Source organism: Brachyhypopomus gauderio, chromosome 2 (genome assembly GCF_052324685.1).
Source record: "Brachyhypopomus gauderio isolate BG-103 chromosome 2, BGAUD_0.2, whole genome shotgun sequence".
In the NCBI taxonomy this organism is placed as follows: Eukaryota; Metazoa; Chordata; class Actinopteri; order Gymnotiformes; family Hypopomidae; genus Brachyhypopomus; species Brachyhypopomus gauderio.
In genome coordinates, this window is record NC_135212.1 from 47,293,909 (window position 1) to 47,312,379 (window position 18,471).

Here is an 18,471-nt window from a genome sequence, read left to right on the forward strand (position 1 = left end):
TTTAGCCAGGGCGCTACCGGATATGAGTTCCAGCAGCTCCCGAGTGTTCCGGTTGGAATGCTACTAACTAGGTTTCCATAGCGACATCAAACCGTAAACCTGAACGCTGTAAAACGAGGTTAGACGTTCTCCATTTACATAAATAACAAGATGTTTTCACATTCTAAACATTTTACTCGTGGAGTCGGTTGGTCCTTTCTGTTTCGGTTTGAAGAGCATTTGTACTTTGCTCATGTCTTATAGAGTGAGAAGTCTCGGTTTCCGAGTGAGCTGATGTATCGTTTATGTAAAGAGAAGCGGAGCCTCCGCGAGACCAGCACGGGCGTTGGACATGCGCATGCGCGAGCGCTTCCTTTTCACACCCACAGCACTAAGGTGTGTCATTAAATTACACCTGTATACTTACGAAGCTTTCAAAAAACACTGTCCTATGGTATAATTATATACAGATATAATTTAATATTATTTTGAATATAACATAAATACAGTATAAAATAACGGTCGTGACCTTTCTTACTCGATACACTGAACTAGGCATACTTTGCAATTTTCAGCTTTTTTATCGCCACAAATTCGCTATGTCTGGCTAAAATATTCCTCCCTGAAGTGCCATAGTCTGCCTTTTTTGGACAGTATGCTGATGCCAGGTTTCGGATCTAATCAGTAAATGTAGGAGGCAGTTGGGCTTCTCTTCATACACTAGATTGGACGTTTCTGGATGACGGAAGAGAGTAACTGCTGTTCTTCTGTCCTCTGCTGTGTGCTCCAGAACACAGTTCTTCCTCCTCTTCTCCAGCAGAAGGCCTGGGGCTCTGGGGCCCTGCATTACAGCCCCACCTCCACCACTGAACATGATCATAAAACCAATGGCCTCCACAGCAGGGTTGTGTATTCTAAAGCCCCTCCTCACTGGCGCACACACTATCTGAATGAACTGGCACAGAAGGTGTGTGTGCGTGTGCGTGCATGCAGGGAGCGTTTACATGAGACAAACTATAAATATTTGTTTATTTTGAAAGTTTTATTGTTGTGTGTGTGCATAATGTGTTTGTGTATGTCTTGCTACAGCTACAGGCTTGTGAATCACTCAGGGTTGTCTCTGCACCAATCAGTGAGACGCACGATTGCTACAAGGGCCAATCAGCATCCCATGAAGCCCCCATGGGCTACTACAAAACCCTGCAGGTAAGAGCAGCCGCACATCACAACTCTGCCTGTAATATGACCATGGTTGTGAATCTAGATAGCATGAGCTCTTTATTTTCAGGGTCTTCTCTGCAGTGTTAAAGATGCCTGGGCTATTACCAAAGTCCATGTACTTGTGAAAGACAGAAAATGTAAACATAAAACATTGTATGTACAACAGTCATCAAAAGTTTGGGACTGCTTACCTTTTCAAATAGATGAATTACGTGCCTGTAATAAGTGTTTGATTTGCATAAGCTTTAATATGACCATTTTGATCTTATAGTTCTTCTAAAATAAAAATAAATAAAATAAAATTCATCTAAGGTACTGCCATGGTAATTAACAATACACCACACACATTTTATACCCTTGTTGTCATGGCAGCATTCACACCTTTCAGGTGTTTATACCACATTTTCAGATTGTATTTGTATAAAAGCAGAGAATAAAAGAAATCCACTGAATTATTAACAAATAGGTGTTTATGGTAACAGTAAATACTGTATGCAGGTATTTTTTTACTAAAAAAATCAAAACAACCCTTAAATATAAAATAACATTTATAAATTTGGGCAATGGTAAAAATGAATGTGACTGTGTAAACATAAGCTTCAAGCTGTATCTGAGTGTGTAGATTTGGCTTTTTAAGGGGGTTGAGGAGTGAGTTCAGGTGGGTAGGTTCAAAGCAATGACTGGTGCAGTAAATGGCCAGACGAGTGAGAGAAGATTATGAGGTGAGAATGAGGCAGACAGCAGAGCACATTAGCATGGCAGTCAGAATGGAAGTGAATGTATTAATGATAATAATGATAATTCATGCAAGGCATTTTGGAGAGCTCTACCAAGCCTAAGATTGTGTTGCTCCAGTGCTGAGAGTGAAAGCCATGCTGCCTATTACATTTTTTCATTCTTTATTATTATTGTTTTAATTATTATTTTTATTTTTTTAAACCAGGCACTATATGGACAGCTGAATACTGCTCATTCAGCCCTGGCCCTTCTGCCCAAAGAGCCACTGTTCAGCACAACTCAATCAGACTACAGACACTTCTGCAGGTAATGACACTCCACCACCAGATGGCAGTGTAGCAGCATGTATGAATTGGACCTCTAGTGGGTGCTTTTTAGTCAAATGTGGTCTCAGCGGTGCATTTGTTAATGCTGATCAAATCCCTTTGCATATTTGATCATAAATACAAAAAGAGGCATGTTTTGTGTTTACAAACTAGAAATTTTATTGGATTTGTTATTGCAAATCATAACCATTAAAAGCAAAGAAAGATGTAAAAAGAGCTAGAAAACAAATTGGATTGAAACAGGTTGTTTATGTGCAGTGTATGTTATTTCATCTTTTATATGCTGGCTTTTTTCATGCTGCGTCTGAAGGAATCGGTCATTGCTGAACAATTTTGTTCTCCAGATGATTTTTCCCAGTTTTGGCAAATGAGCTGCCTGTGTATGTTCTGTAGAATTAGATCAGACGTTTAAACAAGCTACTGCTGTTGACCTTTGCATTTCTGCCCCTGGCCAACAGCAGTCACTGCCATCCACATATTTCGAGCACCACATCACCTCATATTTCAGGTGTCTTCCCTGATCTTGGCACTGGAGATAAAGAGCAGATTATATCATGTTACATAAGGGAGTGCAGTGTTGAACGCAGCGCTGAATGCAGTGTTGAGTGCCGTTCTGAATGCAGTGTTGAGTGCCGTTCTGAATACAGTGATGAGGCCCCTGAAGAGCATCTCTGAGAATCACTTGGGTAAATCCTGACTGTGTAACTGCTTTTTCAGATTCCTCTTCCCTGAATACTTGCAGTGCTATAGGGTCACTGAACCTTCTGGTAGCACTTTATATAAAGGAAATTTAAATCACTCTTTCTGGGTTTTAGAAGCTTAGAGATGGGTTACCTTTGGCAGGTAGCAGTAAAGGGTGTTTGGAGAGGTTTTCCCATCATGCTGGAAGATGAAATACTGTTCACAGTGGGCCCACAAACCCCAAAATATGTCCGTATTGACAAGGCCGTTTGTGTTAAATGAATGATACGATGATGAAGCAGGAAACTAATGGACATGAAATACAGCGAGTCAGCAGCTCAGATATGTATCTGTAAATTAGTGACCTATAGCCTTCATGCTCATCATTCAGACCCTTTCATGTTTCCCTTTCATAATCACATTCATGTCTGTTCCAGGTCTGAATTGTCTCCTTCTTCTGCACTTGATGCTCCACCCATTCAGGGAACCATGACCAAGAGTGGCGCTCTCATTCGTCTTCCCACTCGCAAGGCCCCGCCCAGTGTGGCCGCGCAGCCTCAGTTGCCCCGCCCCTCCGTGCCATTACCCCATGGGAGTAAATCTAGTCAATATATGGATAGTTTTGCTGTTCCTAATCCTCCACCCATATTCTCCACCCCTGCCCCTGACTGGGGAAAAGACGCGGGTGGGAAAAGTTTACTGCAGCATATCCTGGAGGTTCCAAAGATGTACGTCACAGAGAACCAGAACTATGGACACAGGAACACGGTGCTGTTGTGAAGACAACAGGGGATTGGCTGAATTGGTTAATAAATTGTATTTTATTGAATTACATTTAAATTTGATATCACATACTTTTGCTTTTTTCTGTGGGCATAATAAACGTTTTATTGGTAAATGCTTGTATGCAAGTTAGAGAGAGCAAGGTGACTGTAAACAGAATACTGGTGATGGTCCAGTGTGTGAGTGTGTGTGTGTGTGTGTGTGTGTGTGTGTGTGTGTACTGCTGTACATGTGAGTAACCTTGCTGAACATGCAGTTAACTTCACACAGATAGCTGAACAGGACAGGAGTGTATACACAGAGCACTGCCTCTGATCTACACAGCATGCAATCGAAGACAGTCAGAGAGTGAGACAGGGGTGGCAATAGTGGAAGAAAAAGAGTGTATTTGGCAGCGTCTTACAAATTAGCCTTTGAATCAATGTGAGTTTCTCCCGCCCCTATTCTCCGGGGCCCTGGCCCGCGCTCTCCTCCCTCTGTGCCTCTTATGGCAATGTGCCAGAAGAGAAATTCTTAATGGCAAACAATACTGGCGTCATCATATGTGCTATAAACATTACGATTAGCTATGGACTCGGCTAAATCTGGTGTTTTGTATAAAGTGCAGTTTCATCAGAGATCATCAGCTGGATGATGTCCAGTAAATGTGAATGAAACGCGTTTGTGCGCGCACGTGTCTTTGGGTTTCTGAGGCAGGGTCACGTCTTCGCTTTGTGAATTACGAGCACTGCGACCACCCACTGACCGAAGGGAGCAGCCGCACAAGGACGTGAGGCTTTCGTCCTGCTGGGTGGGGCCCTTCTCCGTCAAGGTAGTAATTCACGCAGGTCCGATAAGCGACGACGGCTCTGAATTCCGCACCGACTATTTGGTGGGTCAACTGACCGGTCGCGCGCGCCATACGGACAATAAGGCCATAAATCCAAAGTGGGTGAAATAACGCCATAACCGATTTGTGTTCAAAACGAAGTTCTCGTGTATACCGACCATGTCTGCTCTTCCAAGGCCGCACTCGGGCGGATCCAATTCCACATAACCTTGATTAAAACGAAAACCGGTCTGAGAATAGGCAACCGGTCCTCTTCAGAAGGCTCAGACTAATAATAGCGCTTTTCATATATTTGGTTTCAGTTCTCTTTTTTAAACTGACGGCTAAGTTTATCAGTACACGTGGCACGGGTTCAAAACAAAATAAGTGTCTCCCAATTCATGCTGCTGTGTTTTCTAATGTATTTTCATAATGAGGATAAATCCTGTCCGTCCGTTATATTATACGTTACTAGTATTTGGGATAGGTTGCAATTGCGTTACACAGTAATGCAACACTCCGCTCCTGGCACACAGATGGTTAAATGACTCAGGGTGGGGTCCGGGGAGGGGGGCACCGGCTGTTACCTTTCCATGAACAGAACAGGCGAGGTGGGGTGAGAAAGAGAGAGAGAGAGAGAGGGAGGAAATCAGAGTGACCACTAGAATATCCTAAGGACTACTTTGCACGAAAATCCCAATTTACTTAAACACACATCGACAGAAAAAAAAGGAGAGACGAACGGACGAGTGTATGTAGATGTCAGGGATTGCATCAATTCAACACAGTCTGTCGTATTCGCACGGGTGTTGAATCCGTGTAGGGTGGTTTCGTTTGAACCCCGACCGTCATTTGGGACTACGGAAACGGGTGAAGACTGAGAAGGAAGGAATATTAAGAAGAAAGAGATACTACTATTAGACGTGAGCGCGTGCGGTAGAGGGAGGGAGAGGTGATTCCCGGCGGTTCCTCTGGTCATTTTGGGCTGTGCCGTTCAGGGAGGATAACGTTATTTCAATTTTTGCAGTACATCTTTATAATTGCAAAAGAAAACACACAACTAAACGTACTGTAGTGCTGTTAATGTTTTTAACAAAGCTAATTCATTTATGAGAGATCCTGGAGTACAGGTGTATTTAGCACACACAAAATGTGTCAAATCTCAGGAGCGCGGCGGTAGGAACCGGCACGAGGGGGTAGAGAGCTCCAGCGCACAAAAGTCACGCCGTCAGCTGCAACATTTAGTTCAAACCCCTAACCACATCCAGCAAGCAGGACTTCTGGTGGATGAGACGGACGTCTCTCCGGGAAGAGTACCTTCAGTTAACAGATCAAAAAGCCCACCATCTAGTTCCGTTCGTGTGTTAATGTGTGCGCGGTCATTGACACGCACACAGCGTACGCACGAACCGAGACAGACCCAAAGCGAGTAAGTACTTATAGGTGTTTGTGATGTGTATATGCGTGTATCAGCGGGTTTGTGTCGTGATTTTGTGCACAAGATGTTGGGGGAAATGTATACATTCAATTAAAAGACTCAACAAGTATGTTCCTTCTGCGCAGCCGTGCCCAGTTTCACTCTGCATATAATTTAGAAATGGAAAGAAAGAAAAAATAATGAGTTGTGTGACATAAGATGGCAGAATTTCAAACACAGCAGGCAATGTACCACTCAGCTCTGAATGTGCTCACGCAGCAGATGTATGATACAAAAGCAGAGTTAGACCGGTACTGCTAAAACAAATAATTTAAAATTCCCTTTCCAAGCCCTTATACCTGTTCTTCTAATTGATTATCTTGTGCTGCAGCCTACAAACTTCACGTAACCCCCCCCCCCCCCCCCCCCCCCCCCCCCCCGGACCTGCTCCATACTTTTATACACTTATCTTCTGTATTCCCCACCCACCACAAATAATGGTTGTGGGTCTCCAGTGCGTTTGCTACCTAGAGGTTCTTCATTTAATGGAGCATCCATGGTGGGGTTTGTGGCAGGGTCACTGTTTTCTGAACGTTCAGAGTCGTGGTGACTCCTCGAGAATTGCCACTTCAGATTTCAAATTCTGCATAAGCACCCAGATGACAGTGACGAGTCAGAATGCTCTCTAATTTCTCAGTTTGTTTCTCGCTCTTTGTCTCTTTGTCTCTTTGTCTCTCACATTGACATTAACATCTCGTTAGTCAACACTCTTTCTTTTGTTTATGTCCGCATTTTACCCTGATCTGTCTGCCTCTGTCAATCTAAACGAGTGAATTAAAGATCGTGGGCTTTGTGCATTGTCTCTTTTTGTTTCACGATGTTCTCTCTCTCTCTGTGATTCTCTTATATTTCACTGTAGTAATATGGCTGTTATCAGCTCAGTCGTCCTTTCTTACTAATTATCACCCATCATTCTCACTCCCCTTTTTCTCTTATTTCATTCTCTCTCACTGTTCATTACAGTGACACATTTACTTGAGACCACATCTTGAGGTCATATGATGTGACCCCGTCTTATAGTGGCTTGACCTTTCACCTCCCACCTCTTGTCCCTTCCCTCTTTTCCTCCTCCTCTTATATGCCCCTCCCCACACCACCAACACCAATACCTCCCCATACTCAGCTAAGAATAGTTGCCATCACATTCAGATGTGATTTGGCTTAACACAGTTATATCCCATCTCTCTACTTCTCTCTCCGGTTCCAATCCCTAAGTGCTTAATGGGAAACTATAAAGAGATTGTAATTAACCGGAGAGGGCACTTTTATTAATTAGGTTTTAACGAGAGATGGGGTTGGAGGAGGGGGGGGGGAGGTAGTTAAACTATCTTAAGAATGATGTTAGTTCTAGATACAGGGATGTAGTCAAAAAGGTCTCGTGCTTTTGTTGTAATACAAGTCCTCCTTTCCTACTACTTCCCCTGCCTATTTCTTTCTCTCTCTCTCTCTCTCTCTCTCTCTCTCTCTCTCTCTCTCTGTCTCGCTCTCTCATACATACACACACAATCTCTCACATTTTGTTTATGCTGTATAAACGGTGACTTTCTGATTGGAGCGATCCTGTTAACATTCAGAGCCTTGATTTGCTTCAGATCAGAGGTGACATCCTGCTGATGACCTTCTAGATGTCTCTTTCTTTATTGGTAATAGTGTTACCCCTAGTGTTTTCCCCCTTCTGTTATTGTAGGTAAGTGTTGAACTCAAGCAACTTGGCTGTGAGGTACACAGAACAGAGAGAGGGATAAAGGGAGTTTTCATCAGACATATCAACCATCATCCTATTCAGAGTTCATTATTTAATCTTAAGAAGTTCAGAAATATGCGTCTTACACACATGCCCAAAGCCCCATGAGAGAATGCGTAAAGCTTAAAATCAACAGAAGGGCCAGTAGCTATCGTAATCCATCCATACTGAAGCGGAAAGAGCAGAAGGGGGGGACTGCAGTATTTTGGGGTGTGTAGTTACCTGCTTGGGCCTCTAGGTGGCCCTTCAGCGCCACTGCAAACTGCAGTGGGGTACGCGGGAGAAAAGCAGCAAAACAAGCACTGCACCAACGGGGCTTCATACGACCGCGCTCCCGCACAGCGGCGTGTCAAAGAGCGGGACAGCAGAAAGGCACCGTGGGAAAACGCTGGCCGCGACTTGCCCTTTCTGTTGAGAGCGTCTTTCTTTCGTTCTTCCATCCTCCTTCATCCCTCGCTTTTCTGCCCAGCAGTCCTTGTGTTCATCCACCTCGGGTCTGTTGTGTTCTTTCCCAGCTGGAGTGTTCCTGTCCTCTACAGGCACGGCCATCCTTTCCAACACCTCCCGCCTTTAAGCTCAAACACACTTGGAGTACTCCCACACGCGCGCGCACACACACTTTACAGTGGCTTCCTTTTTTAGTGGCTTGTTTTCGCTCAGTCAGCACACCTAATAATCTATCAGTGTCTCTTCGCAACCGGCTCTCTTCTTCCCCTCCTCTTTTGTATGATGTTTGTTCCCTCGGTCCTTTTGCTTACCGCGTTTTCTACCACAGGTGTGTCGTATTAATACAGCATCTCAGTCCTGTGCTACGTGCTTATTTCAGTCCTCGTCTCTGCTGTTGTCAACTGTGTTCTTATTACTCTTACCTTTTCACCTCAGGACTCTTCTAATGTTCGTTTCTACTAATGTTCGTCCTCATCACCAGCAATATGGAGTCAGTGTGGGCTTAAAAAGGGGTAGCAAAGATCCCTTAGAGCTCTCTCTCTCTCTCTCTCTCTCTCTCTCTCTCTCTCTCTCTCTCTCTCTCTCTCTCTGACTCTGTCTCCATCTATGTCTCTCTCTCTCTGTCTCCATCTCTCTCTCTCTCTCTCTCTCTCTCTTTCGCTCTCTCTTTCTGACTCGGTCTCCATCTATGTCTCTTTCTCTCTGTCTCCATCTATGTCTCTCTCTCTCTCTTTCTGACTCCATCTATGTCTCTGTCTCTGTCTCCATCTATGTCTTTCTCTCTCTCTCTCTCTCTCTCTCTCTGTCTCTTTCTCTCATTTCAGGATGTTTAGTCTACTATCACAAATTGTGCTGCTGCTGCTTCGTGGATCTTAATATAAAACAAACAAATAAAATGAATGATAAAATGGTTGCTCGCCCAATAAAATGAATGATGGATTAATTGAAGAATGATTACAACTGAACAGCCAGGCACGAAACGATTATTGCAAGAAAATATGTATCATCTGTAGCTTAGTGCTAATATAACATTGCTAATAACACTGAGATACACTACAAGCCACACAGCCTGATCATACCCCTCATTCCTGCTGCACTAATCATCCGCATAAGCAGGTTGCGGTTTTCTGCTTATACTGCTAGCAATATTTGGATAAAATGTAACATGGGATATGTTAGCCTAAACACCTACAATGCTTCATTCCCTCCAGAAAATGCAGTATTATGAGAAGCATTGTAGGTGGAATGTACCTCCATACCTGGATTCCATTCCTCAACATCACATGCTATATACAGTATTTGGTTATCTCCATTTTCCCATTAAATTTCAGTAATGTGCGAAAGTGAGAGATACTTTTCCATTTACAGAACTACGGAACACAACTGGTGGCTTGTTTTTTTAATTTTACCAAATTTTCCCACTGATCATTTTTTTGTTCTTTTCCTACATACAAAAAAATTCTTTAGTCACCTTTGTTTGTGCGTCTTCTTCTTCCTAAGGTTTTCCTCCCAAGTTACTGCAACAGTTTGTGGGTGCTTTGTGAAGCTCTATGTGCTAGTGATAAAGAGAGAGAGAGAGAGATTATTGAAGAGTGATTGAGATTTTGAAACGAGGAGAAACCAAGCTAATAACAGCCGTATCGCTAAGAGTAAAATGTAAAAGAATAGATATGTGGGAGACGTTGAGTTCATGGAGAAGGTGACTCAAAGACTGCAATGATTTACTCACTTTTTGACAGTCAGACAGCTCAGTGTAAAAGACACACATAAACAAGAAGAAGAAAAGAAACAGATAGAGTGGTGACACATGGAGGAGAAAGAGGCAGCGTGAGCTGCAAAAAAGAGAGAGAGGGAGAGATTAGAGAGGATTCTGACTCTCCTCTATAATCTCAGTGTTTTGACAGAATCTGAAAGTGGGAGTCAGGGCTGGGAGGGATTATCTGAGAGGGCCGAGGTGGAAGCTTCCTGAGGCTCCCGCCATTCCTACAGAACTATGGAGGAGGAGGAGAGAGTCATTCTTTGTTTTACTGCAGTAAAAAAAAAAAAAAATCAGTGACTTTTCCACCGCCGATGCTCATATCTGCTGGCCACAAGGTGCAGGGCGTGCGGTTTGCCCGTGTGTTGTGTGTGTCTGAGGCATTCTGTTATAGCAGTTAGGACTTTCTAAGGATGTCATTTTTGCTTTTTTTTAATGACAGTATAAAGACATTCATACACACATCATTTGATGCAGCTTGGTCTGCACCAGCACTGATGGGGTTAACGTTGTACTGTCCTGAATGGACTGCGTGCCGTTCCAGTGCTACACAGAGAGAAGAGCAGAGAGAGGGAGAATTAAAGCTCCGCAGTCTTCTCTCACCATTTTGTGGAGCTCAGCAAATAATCGTTCTGCCTTTAGCTTTCTCCTCCTCTCTTCCCCCACAATCCCTCTCCCTTTCTCTCTCCCTCCCTCTCTCCCATTCTCTTGTGCTATCCCCCCCCTCCCTCTCCTCGCGCTCCTCATTGGAAGTGCTGGGCCCATGATAATAGAGGGCTGGGAGACGGAGGCTAAGGCAGTGGACCACAGCAGAGCCTCCATAAGCCATCCTATTTATTGTGTAATGTTTTATGTGTCTCTGACAAGCCTCTGCTACTACACACAAGCGTATGCTCCACTCCTGTCAATCTGTGACTGTCGATCTGTGTAGTATAAATGCATTACACCTCTCTTTACAATTCTGCATTTCAAGATAACAGGTATTTTCACCTACCGGTCATCATCTTGGCCTGTGAAGGTACTGATATGGAACGCACCTGTTAGGAAGACAAGCAAACTTACAAACTGTTGGTTCAGCGCAAGCATCCTCAATCGCTCTGCTCTTCCTGCGATGTGTTTGCTACTCAAATCAGCTCTAACACATCAGCCGCATGTGCAGCACCTGTAGTTTCTTGTTGGTGCAAAGTTCCTTGAAAATTCCCCCTCCGTACAATCAGAATATCCGGCGGATATGAGGAGGTTAGTGAGACGGCGTCCATGCTGCAGACTGACTACCCGCCTCACGACTAGATGGGATGTAGACAAGTAGATTTAACTTGCTATGTTGAAGAATAGTTCTAATCATCCCTTGTAACAAATCTCTCCTCTCACCCTCCCCCCCTTTTTTCTCCCGCTCTCTTTGCAGGCTCCTCCTCCTCCTCCCTCCCTTCTCCGTTCTCGGTCTCTACCTCTCCCTCCCCCCGATCCTCTATGCTCAGTTCGGTGTGTGTCTCCTCTTTCAAAGGGCGCAAGGGTGGAAACAAGTCGTCCAACAAAGCATGTTACAGCGCCGACATGACTTGTCCATCAGAAAGCGAGAAAATAGTGATCAACTGCGGGGGAATTCGGCACGAGACGTACCGCAGCACCCTGAAGACCCTGCCGGGGACGCGGCTGTCCTGGCTCACCGAACCGGACGCCTTCAGTAACTTCGACTACGACCCCAAATCCGACGAGTTCTTCTTCGATCGCCACCCCCACACGTTCGCTTTCATTCTGAACTATTACCGCACAGGGAAGTTGCACTGTCCCGGCGACGTGTGCGGTCCGCTCTTTGAGGAGGAGCTCGCTTTCTGGGGCATCGACGAGACAGACGTGGAGGCATGCTGCTGGATGAACTACCGACAACACCGAGACGCCGAGGAGGCGCTGGACAGCTTCGAGACGCCGGAACCGGACCTGCCGGAGGATGACCCGGCGCTGACGGGCGGCGCGGACGGGGACCTGAAGCGACTGTGCCTGCAGGAGGACGGGCACAAGCCCAGCTGTTGGAGCGTTTGGCAGCCGCGCATCTGGGCGCTCTTCGAGGATCCCTACTCCTCTAAGTATGCCAGGGTGAGTCCGTCGAGGCGTCTCAGGGACTCACAACACGCTCCAACACTCACCACTCGCTCAGCGACAACAATACGCAAAAAAAAACCCCAAAAAAATTACACGTTTACTCATCCCAGATGTCACAGCCCAAATGTGAGAAGTCATAGATTTGATCAATTTGATCAAGTTCAGGTTTTCGTTAACATGACTTAATTTCATAGACTTTCAGCAGCCTGATACCTTTGAGCTTCTGTCTCTGTCCCACACTGTCCTCTCATCACTCCAGGTGACACCCCCCGTTCTACGCGTTATTTACCCATTAAGTCTGCGTCTCATGCCTGCGGCAGTCACACCCCCCCCCCCCCCCCCCCCCCCCCCCCCCCGCGCCACTTTCTCTCGCTTCATTAAATAGTCCCTTTGTCCTGCGGAGAGGATGGGACCAATCCCTCTCACTCGCTCAACCCACCCGTCTCTGCCCCTCGCATCAGTCAGTCTCTATTAGGACAAGATCTGCCCGTTGGCCCTTTCTCTCGCTATCTCGTTCCCGTATACTTTACTCAGTCTCACCATCCTCTCTCTCTTCCTCTCCCTCTCTCTATCTCTCTCTTCACCCTCCCAACCAACTCTCTACAGCTTTCTCATTTTTGATTTCCCCCTGAGAGGTTTGGGTTTTGTAAACCTTTATTCCTGTAAACCTTTATCTGAAATAAGTCTCAAGAAGATGTATAATTTCACCTGACTCAGGTCTATAGAACTTCTTCTGTGTTCATTCATTCCATTTCTTTACCCATTTCTGTGACTAAAATCAACCAAATGCCTGTTGTGAATAAAGTTTGAACACTCGCCTTTATGCATTAGTATATGGCAGGGGTACTCAACTGGCGGACCGCGGTCCGGATCCGGACCCGAACGCAGTCCTGTCCGGACCCAATCTCATTCCTGATTAACTGGATACGGACCAAAACAAAACCGTAGCATTTATTTCAGGGCTATTGAAAAAACCCTCCGTCACGAGTGTTAGGTTCGCCATTCCCCCCACCCCCCGCTCAACAACTTACGTTCGCCACCCCCGCCCGCACCGGACCTCAGGTCACAGGTATCTGCCAAAATTGGACCGGGGACAAATTTAGTTGAGTACGCCTGGTATATGGTATATTAGAATATGGTATATGGTATGGCTATTAGTATGAACTGTTGTCTGAATTTCTGGTAGTTAGTATAACATAACCCGATATTCTACTTAATAATAACTGAGACCTTGAAAACACATCATAGAAATACACTTATGCTTGTGTTACACTGAAGGAACAAACCTGCACTCATAATCAAAGGAGGCCATTGAGGTCAATGAGGCAGAAGGTATCACGACTGCAGCCGGTGGTCTTACAAACCCCGAACGCAGTGAGGGCGCTCAGCAGTCCTGGGACAGCACATTCATGTCTGCGTATTCAACCGGCACTTTTTAGACATAAAGCACTTCATAGAGCTGGCTTGTAAACTTACTCACTCACATTTGGAAGTTATTAAATTTATTTATTTATTTAAAACACGGGGATACTTTTAGAATGTAAATTGCTTTGGCGCTTCACATCAGAGGCACTGTGTGTCCTTGTTACCCCCACTGACCACTGTATTCAATTACCCACGTGTGAAAATGCAGACTGGCACTGGAGTGCTTTGGCAAAGTTTCAGCTGTGTCATCTAATAAGCAGAGTAGAAGCTACAGGAGTCATCTGACAGGCTTCTGTCTCAAGATGTAGGCTGTGTAGATGGAGGCTGTGTAGATGGAGGCTGTGTAGATGTGGGCTGTGTAGATGGAGGCTGTGTAGATATGGGCTGTGTAGATGGAGGCTGTGTAGATGTGGGCTGGGTAGATGGAGGCTGTGTAGATGTGGGCTGTGTAGATGTGGGCTGTGTAGATGTAGGCTGTGTAGATGGAGGCTGTGTAGATGTGGGCTGTGTAGATGGAGGCTGTGTAGATGTGGGCTGGGTAGATGGAGGCTGTGTAGATGTGGGCTGTGTAGATGTGGGCTGTGTAGATGGAGGCTGTGTAGATGTGGGCTGTGTAGATGGAGGCTGTGTAGATGTGGGCTGTGTAGATGGAGGCTGTGTAGATGGAGGCTGTGTAGATGTGGGCTGTGTAGATGGAGGCTGTGTAGATGTGGGCTGTGTAGATGGAGGCTGTGTAGATGTGGGCTGTGTAGATGGAGGCTGTGTAGATATGGGCTGTGTAGATGGAGGCTGTGTAGATGTGGGCTGTGTAGATGGAGGCTGTGTAGATGTGGGCTGGGTAGATGGAGGCTGTGTAGATGGAGGCTGTGTAGATGTGGGCTGTGTAGATGGAGGCTGTGTAGATGTGGGCTGGGTAGATGTGGGCTGTGTAGATGGAGACTGTGTAGATGGAGGCTGTGTAGATGTAGGCTGTGTAGATGGAGGCTGTGTAGATGGAGGCTGTGTAGATGGCGGCTGTGTAGATGTGGGCTGTGTAGATGGAGGCTGTGTAGATGTGGGCTGTGTAGATGTGGGCTGTGTAGATGGAGGCTGTGTAGATGTGGGCTGTGTAGATGGAGGCTGTGTAGATGTGGGCTGTGTAGATGTGGGCTGGGTAGATGTGGGCTGTGTAGATGGAGGCTGTGTAGATGTGGGCTGTGTAGATGGAGGCTGTGTAGATGTGGGCTGTGTAGATGTGGGCTGTGTAGATGGAGGCTGTGTAGATGTGGGCTGTGTAGATGGAGGCTGTGTAGATGGAGGCTGTGTAGATGTGGGCTGTGTAGATGGAGGCTGTGTAGATGGAGGCTGTGTAGATGGAGGCTGTGTAGATGTGGGCTGGGTAGATGTGGGCTGGGTAGATGGAGGCTGTGTAGATGTAGGCTGTGTAGATGGAGGCTGTGTAGATGTAGGCTGTGTAGATGTGGGCTGTGTAGATGTGGGCTGTGTAGATGGAGGCTGTGTAGATGTGGGCTGTGTAGATGTAGGCTGTGTAGATGGAGGCTGTGTAGATGTGGGCTGTGTAGATGTGGGCTGGGTAGATGGAGGCTAAGGCAGCTGTGCTGAGTGCAGCTTGGACTGCGGTTGAGAGTGAGTGAGCCCTGCAGAGGAGGAGAAGAACATCTGGACAGGCCTCTCCTGCTTCTTCGAGTATGGCTGTAAGTACGCTGCTGTGATGAGCTCCACAGCAGGGTGGTGCACCTCACCACCAGGCTGGAGCAGTGCGGAGCAGAGTGCGCTTAAAAAAGGATGTCAGAGGCCCTTTGGAGCTCCCGTCTCTGCATCTTTTCTTCTCTCTTGTTCTCGTTCTCACTCTTAGACAGGCAAACACACACGCGCACTAAAAGTCAGTATGTCTAGATGTTCCGTAAGACCTTCGTCTGTACGAGGCTCCAAGCAGACATGTCGTCCCAGTACAGTGTGGACCGCAAGGTCTCTCCCGGGCTCAGAGTCCTCTGGGCTCCCGCCGGGCCGGCTGTGGAGGGGGCCGTGCGGGACTCCTCAGATGCTTGCTCAGCACCAGACAGCATCGCTAGAGCCATTTTAGCTCACTGGGAGGACACTTGCTGGCAAGGTGAAAGGCTCCTGTTTGGTTACTTGCACACTCAAGTGCACACTCAAGTACACGTTTGTTTTAGCTGCTCCTCACACAAGATCACAAAATCAACAAGATCTCTAAGTTGCGCAATCTATTGTAGATCAGTGGAGAAAGGCAGCTGTGCTTTTAAATCCTAAATCTCTAAAAAAAAAATTTTTATATCAACTTTGCGGTTTCCCTTTTTCTTCCTGTAGCATCTTCCTTGTGGTTCTAGTAACTGTCTCACATTCTTCTCTCTTCCTGCTCGTTCTATTTCTCTGTGTTCTCTAGTCCTTCTCTATTTTCTTTAGCATATTCTCTTTCACTGAGCAACTCATGAAGTAACAGAAAACCAAAATGTGGCACTTTAGCTTGTCTGACTCTTTTTTTTTGTTGATGATTAGACCTTGGACTTCAAGGTTTGAAGCGAATGTCCAGCCGCTAGCGGGACATCATGGACACAGCAGTGCAATATTTTAATCACCACCTTTCTCCTCATGTTTTGCTGTGTGAGCAGCTTTGCTTATTGTTCACGGTGCATGTGGGGAAAATCGTATTCAGAATTCGGAATCTGTAGCAGTTTGAAAGCTATTCCCAGTCTCCTCTGGGCGGCACTGCCAGTGAGGTCTGTGAGGGTCTTTCATCACTTATGACATGTATGCTAGTTTATTAGCGGGCTACTGCATGAGGACAGAGCATCATGTTGCGATACTAATCATCGCTTGCACCCCCCCCCCCCCCATCTCACTCTTTCTCTTTCTCTCCCCACCTCCCTGTGCTATAGCGTAACACTGCGGCGTCTCGTACTAGCTGACTGGCGCTGATTTCTGCTGCAGCGCGCACGAGCCGCGTAACAGTTCAATAGGGCTGGAGGTGGGGGCCTGTAAGAGGTTTATGTGCGCGAGCGTGCGTGTGAATTTGAAAGAGAAGAAGGAACTGAAAGTTTGTTCATCTATAAATCCTTTATGTGTTGTTTCCCCTAGTATACATGTTGCATTTTTGTAACACCCAGTCTGGTGCAGCTCATCTGCTTCACCGCAGTGGCGTAGCAACCTGCTCACGTGTTCGCTTTCACACAGCGACTTTTCGTGTTATTATAATTTCCCACCTAATTCTCCCGCCATGCCTGAGATGCCCCTCCGAATCTCCACGCGATGAGTCTACCAGCGGTCGAAAGCCTCTGTGCTTCCTTGACCTCACGGCCACTCGGAGACGCAGTGCATTTCATTAAGAGCTGCCTGCTCGTAGCTAACCATAAATCAAATGGATGCTACTCTCCAGGGCCCCTATCACCGACAGAGGGACGAAGGCTGGGGATTCATTACTAATACCAGCAGGAAAGCACTTTTCTGCGTGAACGCTGAGACATCTTGTCGATTGATATGCTCGTGCTGTGGTCTCACAGTGAAATGCAAAGATTGATATTAAATTTTTCATATTGTCCAGGTGGTCCAAGTATAGGTGGTCCATGTCGTACATCGCTCAAACCAGGTTCCTAAGGACTGGTCACTCTCTCAAATCTATCCTTGGTATCCTTGATTGATATATATTACCACCCCCCCCCCACCCCCCACCCCCAGTGGAAAGTGTACCAATTTTCTAAAACTAAATTCCCCTCTTCACGAACAAACTGTCTGGAGTTTCCTTACAGCGTACCACCATATGTTGTTAGGGTGAGTGGACTATCAACAACCCTCGGCGGTATGACCATTCACGTGCAAAAATCCATTCGCCAAGGATGAACAAGCATTAAATGAATTTCAGCAACATGCAGAGTTCCGCGACGTGAACATGAAGTTAAAATAAACTACTACACATTACTATTAAATTCTTCTTAGACTTTCAAAGACCATACATTCATGTCAGACCAATTCAAAATCTTCACCAATTCATATTTTCACCAGTGTTCACCAATTTGCAAATGTACGAGACTGTGTGATTCGAGATATATTTTGTATCAGGATTCACTGTCTCTTGACAGAATCCAAGAAAGACGTGCTTGCAACAGTTCTGGGAGGGAATTCCCTTAGAGGAACGACGCTGCAAGGAATTTTGCGCAGAAAACAACCTCACTCGACGAGGCTGTTGAAACCCTTTGGAGTCGCATCGCTACTGGCTCGCGCAAGACGCAACTGGCGGTAGCTGTCCAGTGCTGAAAACAACGTTTGCTGGAATTAGTGAAGTTCGAGCGAGTTTGTTAGAAGACGGGTATCAGATATTCGCTTGTAAATACTTACAGCAAAGTACACAGCTAACAGCGACGCTTTAGCGCGATGCCCCGCCCCCTAATTTCACCCAAATGTAATGTTCTCGACAATGATCTTTTTTCCCAGATGTTTATTACGTTGTTCACTGAGACGGAAAACGTTGAGTGCTCTTGTATACCTGATTCTGGCCTTTTGCCGAGTTTCTGTACCTTGCGCTAAAAACGGCTCATTCCCTTTGCTCGAGGCTGTCTTCCCTGCAGGTGTTTGTAAACATTTAGTACCACCGAATGGTGAACGTTGGCGCTGAAAATAACCCTCCGCGTCAGAGCTCTGGGGTCTTTTGTGCATGAGAAACGTGTCGCGCCTGTATTGGGCGCGTAAGGGTCTCACTTCTCACTTCTCATGCGCGGTTTGGTTTATTCATTAGCAACCTGCGAGAGAGGCGCTTCCTAGGGGACGCGTCGGGCAAGGCAGCCTTCAGTTTGCAACGCGTAATATCATTTTTCTTCAATTCTGTACGAAAATAAACATAACATTTATGCAATTTTCATTTCTGACATGCATATAATAGCGTGAGAGTATTATTTCATTTCATTTATGTTTTCACGCATATAGCTGTAGATACACGTTTAATTATGCCGCGTTTTCATTTTCGATCTATCTGGA

General features: G+C 45.9%; 2 protein-coding genes across 11 annotated transcripts in view; both read left to right on the top strand.

Annotated features, from left to right (window-relative positions):
- The first annotated feature begins 45 nt into the window (after positions 1-45).
- saxo3 (stabilizer of axonemal microtubules 3) lies at positions 46-3,839 on the top strand. Of its 2 annotated transcripts, XM_076997094.1 has the most exons (6): positions 46-118; positions 244-375; positions 770-946; positions 1,069-1,185; positions 2,144-2,244; positions 3,383-3,837. In XM_076997094.1, the coding sequence occupies exons 2-6, from the start codon at positions 274-276 to the stop codon at positions 3,723-3,725; spliced, it is 840 nt and encodes a 279-aa protein (XP_076853209.1). In that variant the 5' UTR covers positions 46-118; positions 244-273; the 3' UTR covers positions 3,726-3,837. The 2 variants fall into 2 exon arrangements, with proteins under 2 accessions (XP_076853209.1, XP_076853210.1); XM_076997095.1 differs by lacking the exon at positions 770-946 and having other exon boundaries at positions 3,383-3,839.
- A 1,281-nt stretch (positions 3,840-5,120) lies between these two features.
- The window catches only part of kcnc3a (potassium voltage-gated channel, Shaw-related subfamily, member 3a), a 70,302-nt gene continuing 56,951 nt past the window's right edge, over positions 5,121-18,471 (top strand). For 3 of the 9 annotated variants that reach the window (XM_076997085.1, XM_076997084.1, XM_076997086.1), the window contains exons 1-2: positions 5,121-5,965; positions 11,366-12,054. In XM_076997085.1, coding sequence (XP_076853200.1) covers positions 11,431-12,054 — 624 coding nt within the window. In that variant the 5' untranslated portion in view covers positions 5,121-5,965; positions 11,366-11,430. The remainder of the gene's footprint in view (positions 5,966-11,365; positions 12,055-18,471) is intronic. The other 6 variants (XM_076997089.1, XM_076997093.1, XM_076997090.1 and 3 more) reach the window with 4 other exon arrangements.

Excerpts from the sequence above, each read along its gene's own strand:
- saxo3 (XM_076997094.1), top strand. The coding sequence starts at position 274 with ATGTATCGTTTATGTAAAGAGAAGCGGAGCCTCCGCGAGACCAGCACG. Across the intron at positions 376-769 it reads TTCACACCCACAGCACTAAG|AACACAGTTCTTCCTCCTCT; the intron begins GTGTGTCATTAA and ends TGTGTGCTCCAG. Across the intron at positions 1,186-2,143 it reads GCTACTACAAAACCCTGCAG|GCACTATATGGACAGCTGAA; the intron begins GTAAGAGCAGCC and ends TTTTTAAACCAG.